General features: G+C 44.4%; 2 protein-coding genes across 4 annotated transcripts in view; one reads left to right on the plus strand and one right to left on the minus strand.

Annotated features, from left to right (window-relative positions):
- The window catches only part of CCDC191 (coiled-coil domain containing 191), a 21,912-nt gene extending 20,696 nt beyond the window's left edge, over positions 1-1,216 (minus strand). Inside the window, exon 1 of the mRNA XM_052794312.1 lies at positions 1,059-1,216. Coding sequence (XP_052650272.1) covers positions 1,059-1,199 — 141 coding nt within the window. The 5' untranslated portion in view covers positions 1,200-1,216. The remainder of the gene's footprint in view (positions 1-1,058) is intronic.
- QTRT2 (queuine tRNA-ribosyltransferase accessory subunit 2) lies at positions 1,210-15,573 on the plus strand. 3 transcript variants are annotated; one of them, XM_052794319.1, is made up of 8 exons: positions 1,210-1,535; positions 2,265-2,320; positions 4,620-4,696; positions 7,455-7,664; positions 8,581-8,780; positions 11,416-11,567; positions 13,108-13,225; positions 14,222-15,573. In XM_052794319.1, the coding sequence occupies exons 1-8, from the start codon at positions 1,339-1,341 to the stop codon at positions 14,481-14,483; spliced, it is 1,272 nt and encodes a 423-aa protein (XP_052650279.1). In that variant the 5' UTR covers positions 1,210-1,338; the 3' UTR covers positions 14,484-15,573. The 3 variants fall into 3 exon arrangements, with proteins under 3 accessions (XP_052650279.1, XP_052650281.1, XP_052650280.1); XM_052794321.1 differs by lacking the exons at positions 1,210-1,535; positions 4,620-4,696 and having other exon boundaries at positions 2,284-2,320; XM_052794320.1 differs by lacking the exons at positions 1,210-1,535; positions 2,265-2,320; positions 4,620-4,696 and adding an exon at positions 5,832-5,932.
- Positions 15,574-18,917: the final 3,344 nt, after the last annotated feature.

Consider the following 18,917-nt stretch of genomic DNA (forward strand, 5'->3'; position numbering starts at 1 on the left):
ATGGAGACTTGCTGAGCTAGTCCCCAGCAACCACCAACTATGAAATTTGGTATCAGCATTTTGTCATAACCAGGCTGTCCGCTGTGTAAATAGTCTTGAGTGACTTTCCGTCCCATATTCATCTCTCTGAGGTGTAAATGGTCCTGGTGTGTCACTGTGTTTTCACATGTAACACCCGTACCCCCGATAGCCCGCATTTCTGCAGGACTTCTTCCCTTTGTGCTGGGGCAACCAGAGCAAGCTGCTGCCAGAGGCCTAGGAGGCTGCATGAGAAGGCAGGTGCACCCTCCTACCTGCCGTAAGAAGCAGGCTGAGGGTGGGAGCATGGCGGTGCCCAAGGAAGCAAAACAAAGGGAAATTCACCCCAGAATTCATTTTCCTTGATCTCAGTTGGTTGTAGAGGCAGATGGTGCTTCGGGGTAAATCTCTTGTAGTACTTGCCCATAAATACAACCCGCAGTACTGCTCAACAGCAAGTTTCGTGCGTGACCCGTGAGTTTTACGCACAGCAACGAGGTACCTTACTCTTGAGTGAGTTACTGGGCAAGTTACTTCACCTTGATCCAGTGTTCCAAGTTATCAGAGTCAAACCTTGGCTGGAAATAAGATTTAAAAAAAAAAAAAATAATAATAACGACAGCGTTGCTACCACCTGTCTCTTTTTTTTTGAGCCGGAGTTTAACGCTGCCGACCTCAGCGCCATTCACTCGAGCGTGCAGCGCGGACTTCCCAACGGCTGGCGAGTCAAACGGCCGCTGCTGCTGCTGCTGCTGCTGCTGCCCTCCCACAGCCCTGGGAAACCTCTTTCCTGACCCCGACCCCGCTCATAAAAGCGGCCGGGATCCCGCGGGGCCGTCCCGACCGTGGCACAACCCACGCAGCACCCCCGGCCCCCCCCCCGCCGCCATTTGAGCCTGTGGGGAGGGGCGTGGCGGCGGCGCGCGGCCCCTCACCGGAGAGGCCGCGCCCTGATTGGACAGCGCCCTGCAGGGCGCCCCCTAGCGCTCTCCGCGCCCCTCCCGTCGCGTCCCGTCCCGCCGCCCGTCAGGCCCCGTTACCTTCGGCCTGGCCCCGGCCGTGAGGCGCCGCCAGCGGTACAGCTGCGGCCGGTGCCCCGGGCGGGCCGTGGCCACGCCGGGCACCCCCGCCAGCCGCCCGTCCCTCTCACGGGCGTACCGCGCCGGGAGCGGCTTCGCCATGGCAACGCCGCTCTCCCTCGGCGGGAGGCGGAAGGGCGGTGTCTCTGCGCCGCCGGCGCAAGGCTGATGACGCCGCGTGAGGCGGTCGGGGCGGGTAGGGGAAAGCGGTGAGGCCCGCGCCGGTTTAACGGGGCCGACGATGAAGGTGAAGCTGTGCGGGGCCGGCGGCGGGCGGCTGGGGACGCTGGCGGGCCTGGGCAGGAGCGGGGCCGCCGCCCTGGCGCTGCCGGGCTGCCTGCTCTACACGCGGACCGGCTCGGCGCCTCACCTCACCCGCGACACCCTGCAGGCGGTCGGCGGCGTCCCCGCCGTGGCCCAGCTCAGCCTGCCCGCCCTGTGAGTACGGGGGGGGGTGTGTATGGGTGTGGGTGTGTGTCTGCGGCCCCCCCGCAACGCTGCCGGGGGGCAGGCGGGCTTCTCGCTTCCCCGGGCGCAAGGCAAAATGTCCAAGTCGGTTGCCCCTTTGTTGCCTCCCCGTCGAAGGGAGGTGCAGTGACTTAGTAGGAAGCAGGTAAAAGGTAAGGGACCTACAGGGCGGCGTGATTTTTGAGCGTCTTTTGGCCAAACCCCTCTTAGCGGCTTCGCAGTCGTCTTCCCAGCAGAGTAACCAGCTTTAGAAACAGCCAACTCTCAAAACTAGTTAGGTAAGAGGCAACCGAAGGGGAAGATTAACATCGTAAAGCTTGTTAGAAGCTCTCCCCTCCTTCGCTTGTGTAGTTGTTGAGTGATGCACGTTAGTAATGCTGCCCAGAAAGTCACAGTGGGACTTCATGCTATCCAGCAAGTCAGTGGTCACTGGTCAGTGTGGGTAAAAGCTCTGCCTTTTTGCCACAGAATTACGAGTGCCCCGGTTTGTAAGCTGTGATCCTTGAGCTCTGTGTCTCTGGCGTTTGGTTCCGTCTGTCCCTGCTTTGCTGTCTGGTAGCTGGATGGCAACTGTCAGTGCCTAAACCAATCCAAGTTCGGACAATGCTTAAGTATGGAAACAGAAGCCTTTGTTATGAAACCACTGATATTTCTTGACAGTTGTTTGTTTAGTTAATGTGTTTCTGTATCTGGTTGCAGGGCAGAACTTCATGAGGTCCTGGAAGAATATAAAGAAGGAGCTGCAAAATTTATAGGTAAAGCGTGTGTGTTTGATTGTGTATGTCTGGAGAGATAACACAGGTGGATCCCACTGGTGTGTTTTTAGGCAGTACAGCAGGCAGAAAGATGTAGGCATAGACTTTCCACGTTTAGGCATTTTCTCACTCAAAGTGGCCCTAAGGAAGACTTGAAATAGTATGTTGTCACTAGTGTGGCCAGAAATCTTTCAAACAGGCTACAGAAATATGTATTGCTTTATTTCTCCTTTTCTGCACCCAGTCTTTTCCTTGGGGGCTTCAGCACTGACTGGGATGGGCTTAGCCCAAAAGTTGAGACTAGAACTGAGAGAGGTTTTACTGTAGCCCCCAGTCACTGCTGCAAATGAATCTTGCCAGATGCAATTTCTGACTTATTTTGATGAGGAGAATTAGAAATTCTCATGAAAATGGCCTTCCCCATACAGATTTTCCAATAGATACTCTCAGGAAATGTATCTGCTCAAGCTGGCTTTTTTGATTCTCATAAAATAGTTGGTTTCATCTAAAGATTTCCAACAGGAAGTCTTCATCCAGTGTGAAGACTAAACAGGCAAAGCACCCCACATCAGATCAGTCTCAGCTGGTGGACACTTCTGCCTCCGAGCTATTCCTGTTCTGAGAAGATGTTAGGGGGAAGGGCTCATGTTGGGTTTGCAGGAGTTTTGAGGTACTAAAGAAGCAGGTGGAGAAGCTCATTTTTCCCCTGTTCTTTGTTCCTGTCAGTTTAGCAGTTGGACTGTACTTGCTCCCTGTATTTTTCTTCCATTTTTCCATGTTAAAGAGTCAGTTTTAGGAATAAACTCGATTTTACTTACGGATAGTCAAATGCAAAACAGTCAACCTTGTCATAGCCCTCAGCTATTGCACCAAGCCTTTGTGCTCTTCATCAGTCCCTGTACTCCATTCTTGGAGCAGTTCCTGAATGAAATCTTTATCTTAACACCTTGGTGATAAGAATGAGTAAAACAGCAGTTCCTGCATTTGTGGCTGTCCTGGGTTTTTCCTGTGGTTGTTGTAACAGATCAGTAAAGGCCTGACCGCATGCATTATGCAGCCAAGATCACTGTTGCCAGGCTCGCGTGGCGAAGGAACCTGAACGCACAGTGAATGCAGGGTTAGCATCTTGTGTGAATATCTGTATCATAGCCTCTATTTATATGTGGGGAGGTTCCTCAGAGAGCTGGAGGATGATCAGTCAAGTCAACAAGCTTCTCTGGAATGTTTCATTTGTCTACGTATTTCAGGCTACACTGGGTATAGGTTAAATTCTGTCGAAGCAATGGCATGTCTTTAATTTCTATAATTGACAGACTGTTCTTTGTATGTGGAATCTAGCAGACTTTGCAGGAAAAAAAACTTCTGAGTTGCTAATGCTTGTATCAAAGCTGAGGTATTTTTATGAATGTTTTATGTGCGCCAGTTCCACGTACATTATGAATGTATAAAATAATGTAAATTACTATAATTTTTTAAAATGTTTAAGCATTTTTGTCCTGTATATGGAGACCAAGCTTTTTTTTTTTTTTTTTTTTTTAAAAAAAACCAAACAAAGCACATCAGAAGTTTGGACATGCGTTTCATTGCAAAAGCAAAGTTATGGCTCGGATTTCCAAAGGAAGTTTGCACCCAAATTTCAGTAAGCTTCAACTGCTTTGGTACAACTTACTCCTTCAAGAACAATTGAAAATCTCTTTATCTGAAACTTCTTGGAGGCTTCACCAATTCCAGTGACTATCTGCGAAGAGAAAACTGTATGTCATTGAGACATACTGTCTAGCTTTCTGACATTTGAAATCTCCAGTCTGGCAGGAATGATAAATTTCTCATTTGTGTAGCTGATCTGTTCTCTCACTATATGTTGTCCTTCCTTAAAAGTTCTAGGCTCGAGGTCGTTGTTCAGTTTAGATTGTGTTAAATGTCAGATGTCTCCCATGTATCAGTGGAGTAGTCAAGTGAGTCAGCTGTTGGATCTGGCAGACTTTAGTAGCAGGAGTATTAATCAAGAAGAAACATAAATAAATCTCAAAGGAGCTATGTAGGCTGCAGAACCAAAGGGTATTGTTTGATGGTTTGTCCTAATGCTGCACTCTCCTCCCAGCAGCTAGTAAAGCTGAGGAAATAGTCTGCCACCTTTGGTGCTGAGAGATCAAATGAACAATATTTTCTGTGTCAGAGTGGATGTACTTGTGTGTGGGAGAATACCCTGTTCCCTCTTGCAAATTTACAAACCACATCTTTGCATTAGCTTTGTTTTGGTTCATGAAACTCTCCTCTGTGTCTGTTGCTGCATTCCCAGGTATGCCAGACGCGGTGCTGTACTGCTCCCTTCACGACCCGGTCACTCCCTGTCCATCTGGCTACAACACTAACAAGGTACAGTAGCTGTAAAGACTTGAAAGGGTCTACCTGAAGTTCCCAAAAGAAAGCTGCCAGTCCTCCCCTCATCTGTGTGGGTGTGCTTAGACAGCCACAAGATTTGTTATGCTGTATCGAAGAATAAATCTTTGCACAAAGAGGAATGTCATTTACATGCTCATACCTCCAACTAAATAAAGCTGGACACTTTCTTACTTGGCAGTGCATTCCCTGAACAGTTAAGTGGCAATTCAGATAAAAAGGAGAGCTCTGGACTCCCATGCTGTTGCAGTTAATATGGTAGTAAAAGAAAATACATGTGTTTTAGCTTATATGCTACAAGCTTCTGGTGATGCCACCGATAAGCAATAAACCTGAATCCCTATGTGTTTATTTACAGTCTGCTACAGGCCCACAAAGGGACTGTAGGGTTAGGACTTAGTATTTCTGCAGAAAGGTGGCTCAGCAATCCAGGAGTGTGTAGTGTTGCGGATGTTTGCCTGTTCCATCCCACAGGCACGCACGTGCCCCGTGCAATCCACACGCTACCTGCTGCCTGCCACAGCTTTGGCCTGGAGGGGCCACTCCTGGCACCTGCTGAGATATGGTCAGTCCCAAGGCCTGTTTGGGGACGATCATGTTTGGTGAAAGGTCACCGAATGACACGGGATAACTACAGCCATCCAGCTATCGGTGTATATTCTTTGCTGCTGGGAACAAGGCTGAGTCCCATCTCTCTGCAGGGAAGGAATTGCCTGAAGCTCATCTCACCATTGTGCAGCTATGAGGTTATAGCAGTGATCTAAACTTGGGTATTGCACGTTTGATTTGGCTTTTGGTTTTTTTTTTAAGCTGGTGAAGATTTTTGTCACCTTGTTGCAAGGCCTTCTGCAGCTGGATCTGTGCTGACAAATACTTATGAAAGCTTTTTGAAAGCAATGGGATAGAAAACTCTGGATTCTATGCCAGAAAGCCTGGCACAGGCTGAATTTAAATAATCGTGGGGTAAAGCTCAGTTCTCTAAGCCGCATGGCTATTTTATTTATTAAAGCAGCTTTTTTCCTCTAGACAGCAGAATGAAGATAACTAGACTTGATTATACTCTGTGCCCTTTGGCTCAAACAGTTCTGACTTTCCTCCGTCTGCCTTTGCCAGCTGTTCCTTGATGCTCTCACATAAGAGGCAGCAGGTACTAACTGGCCAACATGCTGCTGCAGAACAACGTATAGCTGCTGCGTTCCAGTTATTCTGCAGGTACTAATTTGGGATCTCCCTCCTTTGGATTTGCTTTTTTTTTTTTTTTAAATTGGAAATTTGCAAAAATGTTATTACTTTGGAGACTTCTGTCTGTTTCTTTGTTACTCAAGTTTAGTGAAATTGGCTGATGAGGCCAAAAGTAATCAGGAAAGATGGATGGACAAACAACAGACGTGTGGTGTATTCATGCAATCCTTTTGTTTTTTGTGGAGACCAGACAAAAAAAAATTGTTCTGCTCATATTTTTTGCATCAGCTGATCAAATTCAATCTGTGAATTAGTATGCATGAAAACTGCACTGCTTAATCTGTCTGTCTGCCATAGGCTATGAGAATGTGTTTAAACTCTCAAGTCCCCAAAACTCCTCATAACACTTCAAGCTATAAGCTTCTGATAGCTGAAAACAGTTCTTTATTTAAAAAAGCACTAATGGAGTTGAAGATGAAAAGAACTAACTTCTAAAGGGCTGGAGCCCAATACTTAACATACTTGAATACCCCTTTAAAATCTTGGAGCAGCAGTGACACAAGTCTAACAATAATACAGCAAAAGCAACTGCCAAGCTGCACTCACAGATAGGTTAGTTATAGATTCTGCAGAATAAGGTGAAACATGGTAGCGTGCATAGTGGCAGTGGCTGCAGTAACATTCTGTGAATCTGAATGTTCAGTAAATTGAATGTTGACATCTGCTAGCTCAGAGGTGTTCAGGTAACATAACCTTTTTGTGCAGGTGCTTTTGTCTTGCTTTAAAATCTTTTGAGGGTAACAATGGAAGATGGGGGCCCACATGCACACACAGAATGGAAAGTGTGTAAAGAGACCGAGACGACCGCATGTGAAATCCTGATGGGTACCTGCCACTTCTTACGTTGTCTCAGTTTGAAAGCTGTGTATTTCTTTTGCTCTTGGCATTTCAATCCCTTCTTAAGTGGCTGGATTTGGGACCTAAAATAATACTGGATTCTAAGATTAAATTGCCTAACAACCTTCTATATTCTTCCCTGTGTGTCTGTGTGATTTATATATACACGTATATTCACATGGGTGGTATGAATTCACTGCTCTGATGAGGAGAGTTTCTCGGTTTTGCATTGTGTACAGAAAACTAGTGAGCTGTATTTCCCATTGCAGCCTTTGCTGCTTTTCATGAGATGACAACATCAGTTTGATGGGAATTAAATCTTCTCTTCTTTTAATTTTTTTTCCAATTCTGCCACTAATTTGTGTGATGATAGGCCAGCTGCTCTATCTCGGAGACTTCTAAACATGTGGAGAAGTCACTGTGTTACTCTTTGGTGAAACCATCAAACTCATCCAAGAAATCCCAATTCAGACATTTATCTCTTTTCACTCATTGTGCCAAGTGCAGCCGATTATCTGAGCCATGCTCCTGGAGAACTTACCTATGAAGTATCATTCCAGTACCTGGCGTTTCACTAGACCAATTCTTCTCTCCTTTGACCCTTAAGATCTGTTAACCTTTGCAACTAACGTTCATCCCTGTTCTTCCTTGACAGACAGTGTCCCTGTGGGGAAACTCAGGGCGCATGGAAATGACAGCTTCCAAGTTCATGGACATACAGCGGGCCATCCAGCCAGACTGGTTCCAGTGCATCTCTGATGGAGACACCGTTTCTGGGGAAGGTGGTAGAAAAAGGGCCAAGAAGTCTGTGGATAGGTCGCTTTCCTTCCTGGATGTATGCCTACAGCTGCTAGAAAAATCACCGGTAAGGTCCCCAAAGTATCGGGGCAATAGCACCACAGCTGCTTTTTGGTCTGTGCTGCATACTGGGCCAGTTCCAGGATGTGATTTAATAGGAAATCATGTCACGTGTATGTATCAGAGGATGCCCAGGTGACAGTCCTGGACGAGGTATAAGCAGTAGCACGGTGGGTTTTCCTTCTGCCACTCCCTTCACTCCTGCACCAGGACACCCATCTCTACTAGTTGAGGAGAACTATTTTTTTAAAATTTTCTTCCACTTCTGGACTGAGGTGCATTTCTTTCACTTACCTTCATGCTATATACATGGGCAAAGTAGGATCTTCTCATTCAGATTGAGAAAACCCATCTTTTTGCTCTGAAGTCCCCTCAGTTTCAAGTGAGGGAGGACTTGCTGGAATTTGCCAGTGCTATTTTTTATTTCTTCTAGCAGCTTTGAAATTTCCCTCCCTTTTGGTGAAAGGGGACATACTATCTGAGTCTGTACTACAAGGGAAAATGGGTGACAGCAGCTGATGTTGGTATCCCCTGAAAGGCAATTCATTGTGAGATCTGGTGTCCGACAGCCAGGATAATGGCACCTGCTTTGTATTCTGCACTGACACGGGTAGTGCTGAGGGGCCATCTATAAAAAGCTGTGTACAGTGATGCTCTGTGTGAAGAATGGCACCAAAATTCTCAATGAGTTAGTGTCAAGGTAAGGAGCAGAATCTTGTCTCTCCTAATCCTATTTCTACCTTACACTTGGACTTCACAGTGTCATGTGGGGAATAGGCTTACATGGGATGAAACAGTGTGGCTCTGGCAAGTTCCTGGGAATGTGGGCCTTAAGTAGCAGGCATCTGGAGTCTGGGCTGTGAGGTGTCTTGTGTATCTTTGGCAGAGCACACTCTAACACTTGTAGCTTTCTCCTGGGCCAGGAACTACAAGGAAGTGTAATGTTTGGGGCAATTGAAGGTGGAGATATCTTGGAAGAGAGGCTCAGATCAGCCAGGGAGACTGCCAAGCGACCTGTGGGTGGCTTTCTGCTAGATGGCTTCCAGGGATGTGCCATGGCCAAGGAGACCAAGTTGAAACTGATAGCTTCTGTCACAGCAGAGCTGCCAGAGGATAAACCGAGGTAAGTTGTGTGGGCAACATCCCAGGAAGTCCATCTGTCCTATTACGAGGAGCATCTAGAGGCTGCTGTGCAATATCACTGTAGGAGATAATCACTGTATTGCACAGCTCTGTGTGTGTGCCAGGCTGCGTAAATTCTACCACTGTCAGGCTGCAGTCTTCAGCCCTTGTTTCAATTTTTAGCTGCAAGTGGCACCAAGTTGTGCTCACGTTGTGGGTTTGAGTATTCCCCACATTTGGAGAATAACCAAGATTTTAGTTCAAGTCGTCTTTACTTTTTTTGAAAGAATTACAGGTAGGATATGTCTGGGCTGCTTGCATTTGGCCTCTGAGGCCGTGGTTTACTTGAAGTTCAGCTCGAACAAGAACTTTATTATCAGCCTATTTTACAGGGACCTCTTATCAGATAAACTGTCATGTTTCCAGTTCTCTCTGGTCTAAACTGGAGGAGAGTAGAGAAGGGTGCTGACAGAACCAGACAGTGCTTACACGATCTTATGGCAGCCAGCTCTGACCTAGTACCTGAGGCACTGAGCCTGTGAACTACCAGAGGTGGTACAGCCTGGCCCAAACCAATTGTATTCTTTGCTTGGACTAGCACAGTGTGGGGATTGTTGTGTATTCAGTATTGTTAGTTATGCCCATCAGATCCATGCCAGAGACTGGACAGGAGCGGCAGCATTCTTGAGTCTTACAAATGACTAACTAACTAAAGGCTTCCAGAAAATGTGTGCTAATATTTGCTAGTGGTTCAGAAGTGGGGGTGTTATTTAGTGTTGAATTGAGCTTGCTGGCTTTTGCATGGGTTGCTTTTACAAGAGCAGCTGCAACAGAAGTAGTATGGGTACTTTTTTCATCATTTCCTGAAGAGAGTGACTCAGGCCCCATTGTCTTTCTGTAGTTGTGCTGCCTTCTGCTAGCTGAGCATTGCTCTGACCTAATGGAGTTCAAAAGGAAACGAAATGCAAGAGCATGTGTCTGGTGTTGCAGCTTGTTCATGCTCAGCGGTGCCTGGGGTTTGAATTTTCCTGACAATTAGAAGGCTTGCTGTGTTGTTGCCATCCTGTCTGGTTGAGCTACTTAAAAGATCCCCTGGGAGCATTAGAGTCCAATCTGCTCAGCTAACCTTAGTGGCTACCAGTGCATCTGCCTCATCTATCACATAGTTTGCTTGTCTGGTTAAGACAAGTGTTTCTGACCTCTTTGTAGGAAGAAAGCTGGTTAGCCCTAGGGGGTCCTGTAAGTACCTCAAGTGAATTTCAGACAATCCTGCTTTCCTGAATCACCCTTGCCCTTCTGGCTGGAGAGGTTGTTTTGCAGCTGTGTTCTACCCCAATATGAAATTCTCTAGAAGACAAACATTTCCTGTGTTTCATCCAAGAAGCAACTGCTTTTTGTGTGATGGTGAAATGATCTTATGAATATACTCTTTAGAGTCCTTTCATGTACCTGAAGATGCTGAAGTCTCTTGGTAAAGTTTATTTTCCTTTTCAATAGCATCAGAAAACTTGCAAGAACAAATGTTTGTCCTTACCTGTGCAAAGGTAAGTTTTAGCAAGGGGTTTGATCATATATGCAGAGCTACTGTTCTAACTATTGAGTATCATTTTCTCCCTGCCATGAGAGCCTGAAACGTAAGACACTCATGCTGTAAACTTCTCCCGTCCTTATTCTGTGCTCATCAATTTAATTGGAGTACTTAGAAAAGTAACTAAAAATGGCACCTTGTGACTTCATTTATCAGCCCCTGTGTATTTTCCTAATTATCTGTTTAGATCATTGCCCTACATTAGCTTCTACTGCTGTCAGCCCAGCCATGCACCTGCAGGAGAGCAGGCACTGCTCTGTTCTCTTCTGCTTCACCCGCCCTCAGGGAAGCTGCCAGCTAAATTTTGCTAACAGCAGGATCTCTATTACCATTGATGGCAATCCAGCTGGGCTCTTTCTGGCTCTTAATGCCATGTCCCAGGAGATGTTATAGCCCAGGTTTTTGGGTAAATCATTTGAGCAGGTAGAGTGTAAAGAGGAGGGAAGAATGAAGCAAGGAACTTTTCTCTTTCCAGTGACATTTCTCATTAGTGCATTCTCCTCCAGGCAGTTCTCCAAGTGCTGTATGATGTGTCTGTCACTAGAAGGACTTGCATCTTTGACCAGTCATCTACTGCTGTCTCTGCTGCTCTTGATCAAGTCTTTTTAGACTGTCTCCTAGTTACCAAGCAAAGGGGTCCATGTGTCTGGAAACTAGTAGTTCCCTGGGGCAGAAACATGACCAAGGAAAATACCTGTTTTACAGCTTAGATTTAGGTGAGTTTTGAATCTAAGTGTATTTATGTATGTGTGAAAGAAACCAAATCACTTCAAACACCATGAACAGAATGAGGTTTTTCCACAGTAAATGAGGGATTATTGCTGTCTTCCAAATGGCAGATAACGAAAAGCCTGCCATGTACTGGATAGGTTAGAGGTGGGGAAATGGAAGCACACAGGATTCTGAGTGATGACTCTTGTACCCACTTGCCTTTGGTTAGCAGTTGCAGGGATAAACTACACATGCTGCAGGTTTGTCTTTTCCTTCAGGTACTTGCTTGCTTCTACTCAGAATATTCTAGATTTGTCTTCTTATGTGTCTCTTACAGAATCATCCATGGTGTAGGCAAACCAGATGAGGTACTTGAGTGCATTGAAAGAGGAGTGGACATTTTTGAAAGCTTCTTTCCCTTCCAAGTGACAGAGCGAGGCTGTGCCTTGGTTTTCAGTTATGACTGCCATCCAGATCCTGAAGCAGCAGGTAGGCTTCTTGATGGTCATTACAATTTTTACTTTATCAGCCAGTATTGTGGCAAGCATAATTCATGCTTTGGAGGAAGCTATATTTTAGGGTTTTGCTCCTGAAATAAGTGCAGTAACCACTGGAAAAACAGGGATTCCACTGTTAAGTGTTGCTTTTGAAGGTGTGGTATTTTGGTGTGAAACCTGTTGAGGCCTCAAGTTTGCCACAACCTGGGATCTGAACGTCTGATTAGCCAAAATATGCTCCAGTATTTCTTAAACGCTTACTGAATAGAGGGGGTTTTGCTTGACACCATTGATAAATTTTCTGTTACCATTAGCAGTGAAGGCTGGACCTATTAAGTGGAGATCTAAGATACTTATCTCTAGAATTAACTGAATATGTGTCCGGTTTAATATATTTGGTTTTTAAGTCCCTTCTTCTTTCTAGCTGACAGAAGTTAGGGATCCCATTTCTTTGGGCAGCTTTCCTCTCTGTCCTTGCATTCATCAGTTCATATCAAAACAAAAAGATAAAGATGTTCATAACTCATTACCTCATTATGCTGTGAGATGGGAGCATGTGTATTGCCCATTAAAGCATCTATCAAATGTGTTTCAAGCAGCTGTTTTGTTTTGGCCTATTAAATGTTTTTAATACAGAAAAACATTTTGCATTTTTCCTCCTGGGTAGAACCTAGTGGCTTTTCATGCCTGGATAATTCAACACCAGCTGAATAGAACAAAACATCTTGTTTCTTTGTGCTTGCTGCAATTTTTTTAACCCTTCTCTTTGTTTGTTGTTCTTTACCTTGTCTCACCTTATTCTTAAATCATAAGATTCTGGGTAAGGACAATCTCTTTGTTCTGTGTCTGTTTAACGCTCAGTAGACATGGATTGTGCAAACAGTAATACTGATGTTTCCAGATACGTCTCTTGCTTAAGAACAAACGTAAAAATGCAAACCTACAAAATTATGGGGTGATTTTTTTAAGATAGACTGCTGAAAAGGCAGATGTGGAATCTATATCTTCTGCATTAGTGCTACCAGCCTCTTTTGATTCCAATTGTTTATTAAAAAAAAAAAAAAAAAGCATCTAAGTCTGAGCCTGATGACAGCATGGAAAGTAGAATGATTGAATGCAGATGAGTTGCCTGTCTACTCTAACAAAATCTCAATAAAATCAATTTGTTCAGATGATTGCATTCTATTCAGCATGCAGTTCAGACTGGAAATATTTTTGACATTTTATTAAGAATTCAGCTCAGTAGAGCAGCAAAAAGTTATACTGTTGTTTCAGCTCTAACTCTTCATTAGGTTTAGTAGATTAGTTTTCACCTGTCTCTTGCTGTTTTAATCATCTAAAATTGTATTTGTGTTAACTAACCTCTGACAATTAAAGAAAAATAGTTGCTTACTGTAGGAAAGAGGTGGAAACTTGTGGCAGGAGTTTTCATGTGGCAAGAGAGTAGCAGAAATACTTACTGTAAGGTTGCTACCCTTCCTTTGCCCTTGCTGTCTGTTCATAAAAGACTGTTGTCTTTTTATTTAAAACAGTTTTAAAACAAAATGGGGCCCAGGACCTGGAGAAGAATGGTGCTGAAGAAGACCAGGATGAAATCTCCAAAGCTGACCCAGAAATGACACCATTTGAGATATTTCTGAAGGACAAGAGGTATGTGAGTTTGTGAGGAGGGTGCCTGCAGCTGTCACTAAATATGATGCTTTTGTCCTCTGTATTTGATTGCATGTGGTCAGTAGCTGGATGGGAGACTTCATAAAGCGTGAAGGTATTGAAGACAGTACTTCTGGACATTGAATGGAGAGTGTTGGACAAGCGTTCTAGCTTGTTATCAGACAACAGTGTATGGCTGAAAGCACTGTCTTTTGCCTGACCTAAAGCCAGGGATTTTCTGATCGTTTATCCAGCAGACATACTGTGGTCATAACTATGTTCCAGCTGAAAGACAGTAGGTTCACAAAGGTTACCTGGGGATCATTTTGCTCTTCCACATCTAACTTGGGTTATCTAGGGATGCTAGATTTTATTTAAACTATGGAGAGCCTCCGCTTTCTGACTCAGTTTGGGCAGCTGCAGAGCAATTCTGCAATTTCTGGATACTTCACAAAAACTTTGGCCAGTGTTACCACCTGTCTTTCCTTTTCTTTTCCACAGCTACCGCTAGGCTGTCTAAGTAGACGACTGTGTTGCTTTGCTTGATCCTCTCTCAACTTTGTGAGAATGGTGCATCTCACAGTAGAGGGAAATACTGTTTTGTGAATAGTGGAATTGGTAAATCCTTGTTTCTGATAGCTTCCTCCTTCATAGACTGTGTGATAGCTAGTTAGGCATGTCTTGTGCTGCAGCTTTTCTGTCAGGGAAGGCACAGATAAGGCCTTTCTCTGCTGTTAGCTGTGATGTAGTCAAAGTTATCCTCTGACTTAGATGTGTGGCCTTTTGCCTCTGTAGTGAGTTCTGGCATGATATTTGAAGTCCTTTGTGCCAGTGGTGCTGGTCTTAGATGTCAACACATCTTACAGCAGCTGGATTCAGGCCCTCAGGACTTCAAGGCTCAGGTCCCTGCATAAGGCCATGTAGTAACTGGATACTCTGTATTGCTTGGATGGGTCTTCTTACCTTTGATGTTATCCAACATTGCTTCCTCCTTAGATACCAAGATGATTTTGGTCCTTTGCTGGAAGGATGCACCTGTTACTGTTGTCAGAGGCATACTCGTGCCTACGTCCATCACCTCCTCGTGACCAATGAGCTGTTGGCTGGTGTCCTGCTCATGATGCACAACTTCCAGCACTACTTCAGTTTCTTCAGTGCCATACGGGATGCCTTAAGAGACAATAAACTGGATCAGCTGAAAAAGCTTGTCTTCAGGCAGGTGCTTCAAGGCCCAGCAAATGTGAAGCCAGGCCAGTGAGTTCAGAGAGAGGATAGAGCAGGTTGCAGGCTACATCCTTATTCAGTGGGAGTGTGTAAGGTGGACTGCCAGCAGGGTAACCTGGACCTGTTAGTACTAAAATGCTTTCCTTCCTAGAGGGAATTGAAGGAGACATTTGAAGATCATCTCACTTCCTGGCAGGGAAGGAAGATCTTATTCAAACGTCCCTTTTGGTAAATTGGCTTGGTGCATTCTTGGGGTATGGAAGAGCCTGAACAGCTCACAAGACTGGTATGGATAGCTTTGTTTTCAGTTACTTACTGTTGGTTTTCCATGTGGAAGGACAGAATTATTGAACTTGCGATTTGAAGAAGAAGCAGAGCATATGCTTAAAATTAATCCAACTGCCTGGAGGCTCAGCAGCTGTTTGGGACTCTCATTCCATACCCAGCAGATATTACAGGTAATTATTTTTCTCGAAAATCCTAGTGGTGTGGTTGTCCCATCACACAGCTCCTTGATGAGAGATCCCACCTCAGTCTAACACGCTCTTCCTTGTGGCCATTGCCAGCATCTGTCCCTGAAAAGAACTGACTGGATGTGCTGCTGTGTTCAATGCCACAAGGGACTGTATGTATACTTCTCTCTCAGGCTGCCTGCAGTGCAGAATGTTCTCTGGGCTAGGAGGAGCTCCTCCACATCAGCCTGGCCTTGAAAACCCCTGCCTCGGGAGTCCCAGTCTGTGACATGAGAGCCAGAAAGAAGAGAAAGTGTTTAATCCATGTCCTGCTAGAGAGGTTTTTTTGACTGTGTACCCTTTCACCTGTATGGACCAAGATTTCACTCCTGCTCTAGCATGTGAATGATAATGAATGTACCATTCTTTCCAGCTGTCCTGGCACTGGTCAAACAGCAGGCTACACAAATGTCAATGTGAGATGCAGCTGTGGAAGAGATGTATTGCAGGAAAAGTAATTTAGAAAAGATTCTTGTGGCTCCTTGTTTTAAAATATGACTTAGTTATGTCACATTCCTCTTATTCAGTTTTTTTAATGCCCCTTACTTTGGAATCCTGGATTTATTCATTTTATGTTACAAAGCAACAATAAAAAAATTTTATTATTTTTTACACTGCCTCCTCAAATGTGTGACAGAGGTGGTGTACCAGAGAGCTTGAGTGCAGTGCTCAAGAAGATGTCTCCTGGAAACTTGACCTAGCAGCCTGATGGAGGACAGTGATTCATCTAGGAGTAGGATCCTGTCACGGAGCAGGGGTCCAAATAATTTGCTTCAAAAGAACGCCATAATAGACCTGGAAGTGTTTAAGACACCTGCCTGTCCCTCTCCTGTAAGAACTCTACTACCTGAATTAAGCTTAAAAAGCCACAGTTAAAGTTGCTGGCCTTAAGGCAATTAAGGATTAACCTGCAGTTTGTTCCTCTTCACCACTTCTTTAACGTTTTAAGATCTTAATATCTCGCATCAGAATGACTTTACCAATGAGTATAAGGAGTTTTTAGCTTCCCTGTCAGCATTGCCTGTGCATCCCTATCTGCTTGGGCAGCTACACAATGATGTCAGAGTCCTTTCTACCATTCCAGCCTTATCCACTGCATTGTACTAACTACGTTTATGTTCCACAGGATCCTAAAGAAATGGTGCAAAGACTGCTTTACTGTTGTCTTTAAACAGAGATTACTGGGAATAATTCAGCCACAGAAACTACATAAAATACAGGACTAACGTTCTCACTCCAAGAAGTACCTTATGATTTTTAATGTTGATGCAGCACTGGGAAACTTGGAGGTGGTGTCCTGGATATACAGCATGAGGTAGAAGGTCTGCCTATCTTAAAGGGCAGGGAATTCTAATGAAACAAAAATGTTTTATGCTTCTTTCAAGAGGAATGCAGGATACAATGGTAGTGTTTGGACCTTGCAATGCTTGTTTCTGCAGTGTCTCTCATTCTGCAATGTTGCAAGTGTCAGTGCAAAACCTTATGGGAGGGGACAGTGACTGTTTTAAAACTTCGCAGTCACTGACACACTCATATCCACATAATCACCAAAATGCATGAGTCAGCCCAGCACTCATGCACCAAAATGCTTGTGTCCAAGAGGTCTGTCAGGGATGCTCTGTGAAGACATAGAGGATGAGGGATGCTAGCTATTGTGTCCTCGCATTGCCTGCATTCTTCTTGGATTGGTAGCCTTACTGCTCGTTTTGGAAGTAACATTTTGTACCCTTTGGGAGCTAGCTGTGATCAGTCTCCCCATCCTACCCCACCTCTGTGAAGCATTAGGATTTATTTGTTTTTCTTTGTCTCCTGACCTGGGTGTCCTGAGAAGCTGCACATTGCTGTACTGGGATCTTAGTGACCTGCTAAGCTAAGTGTCAATAACATGCCGTTCTCAATAACCCTTCTGTTCTTCCTTCTGGCTTTCCATACTGCTGTGTTCCTGTTCATTCTCCAGTCATACCAATCAGTTTTTCCTGTTACGGTTCTCTGCTTAGCTTGTATGTGTGTGCATGTGTGTACCAGAGCTGCACAAAGTGAACAATTTCCTATTGGGCAAAATTTGACCAGCTGCATCTACTCATCATGTTACAAACACAGTAACAAACTGCACTAACCCTGAAACAACCTTAATGTGTTGTATTTACACAAGTTTTCGATCTGTCAGTCCTCCTAGTTCACATTGTAAAAATTAAGCACCATTTTTCATGCTAACTTAGAAAATATTTTATTTTATGTCCAAGCAGAGATCTAATTTCTTTCAAAAACAGAACTCTTACCCTAATATGGGGAGGAAACCTACATGAAAAAAACTATACTTTTCATGGAGAAGTGAAAATTGAAATGAATAAGGAGTGGAAAAATTTCTGTGCTAAATTAAGTTTACTTAGCGCAGAAGACTGCAAAAACATCCTTGACTGTCCCAAATGGCAGAATACAAAAGAGCAGAGCAGAATACAAAGGAGATAATGTGTTACAAAAACATTAGACCCTTGAATGTCTTTCCCTTAGCAACTTTTAGTGTAACCTCTCCCTTCATAAAGAAAAATCTTTCATGCTCTTCTGTTTCTGATGAGAATAACTGGCAGGGCCACACGTTAAATGCTAAGTCCTGTGCCTTTCTGACCACTTCATCAGTATTCTGCTCAGTAACTTAACTCCTTTCAGAGCTATTTTAATATTGCAGACTCTTTAGCAGTTTCAAAGGTATGCTTTAAAATGTGTTAAGGAAAAAAGGAATCAAATTAGTTTATCACAAAAGTGTTTTCTCCTTCAGGTATGTAATTTCTTCCCACACACATTCACCCACCCTATCCATCTTCTAAATTACTAGGACATGGTGTCCATGACAGGTTGCATCAAGCCTTGTCTGACAGTTTCTAGGTCTGCTCTTCTGTGGCTCTACAGGATTGCAAGAGCTGCCCAAGACTGGAAGTGTTCCAGCAGGGTGTTCAATTTATTTCTACATCCCTTAGGTCCAGAGGGCTTTCAGATCATGGGGTTTCTATGCATAGAAAAATCGGTTCCAGGTATGTTTCAGAGGTGCTTTTAAGCATTGGGTAGCTATTTTTTTTTCTTCCTGAACCCTGTTGATTTTTGATTCATAAGTTGAGTTGTCAGGCAGAGGGCCCCAATAAAATGTTTAAACCTTCCCTCCCAGTAATTTCAGAGAGGTTTCCTCTGTGATATGGAAGGCATACACAAAATAGATGATGGTGCAGGCCCGTTTAATGGTCTTATTTGTAGTACTCTGGGGTCATCTACATAATTCACTAGGGACCTCATCTCTTTTCCGGTAATGCAGCACTCACTTCTTCAGACTATTAAAGCTGTTCAAGCACATGTTACCATCCTTAGGCACACTCTGTAGGCATGATAGGGCTTCTCAAACAAAAAGAGAATGAAGTTAAATCCCTTTGAGAAGTTGGATTTAGACTGGCAAAATCGGTGCTGACACAAAAGTGGTTAACATCTTCCTGCAGCAAAATGTTCTTGTTTCCCTGTTGATGTTGCCAGTGTGAATGGTGTCTGTCAGAGTGCCCAGTCTCCTCCCCGGTGGTGTATTGGCTGGGAAAGGCAATACCTTCCCTGTCTCACAGTGAGGTGATGATGAACTGCCTGGTTACTTCTACATCTGTCATCTGTACGATTTAATTAGACTGGTCAGGTGAAGGTGCAACACAGTGGGATGCTCTGTCACGCTTCTGATGTACTTTCTTCTGCTCCTGGCCTTGCTCACTGCCCAGCATTTCAAAAACTTCAGAGAAAGCCTGCTCTGTTCGGCAGCTCTTCGTGTGTCTGAACACCTTGCAGAGCTCTTTGGGAAGTAGGTTTGGATGAGAAGGGGTTATCTCGTTAACCAGGGTTATTTCAAACTTCAGCCTGAAAATTTAAGAACCTATGTAGTGGGGACAGGGCCATATATAAAGAAATGGTAACTAGAGGCATCTGGATCT

Source organism: Harpia harpyja, chromosome 8, assembly GCF_026419915.1.
Source record: "Harpia harpyja isolate bHarHar1 chromosome 8, bHarHar1 primary haplotype, whole genome shotgun sequence".
NCBI lineage: Eukaryota > Metazoa > Chordata > Aves > Accipitriformes > Accipitridae > Harpia > Harpia harpyja.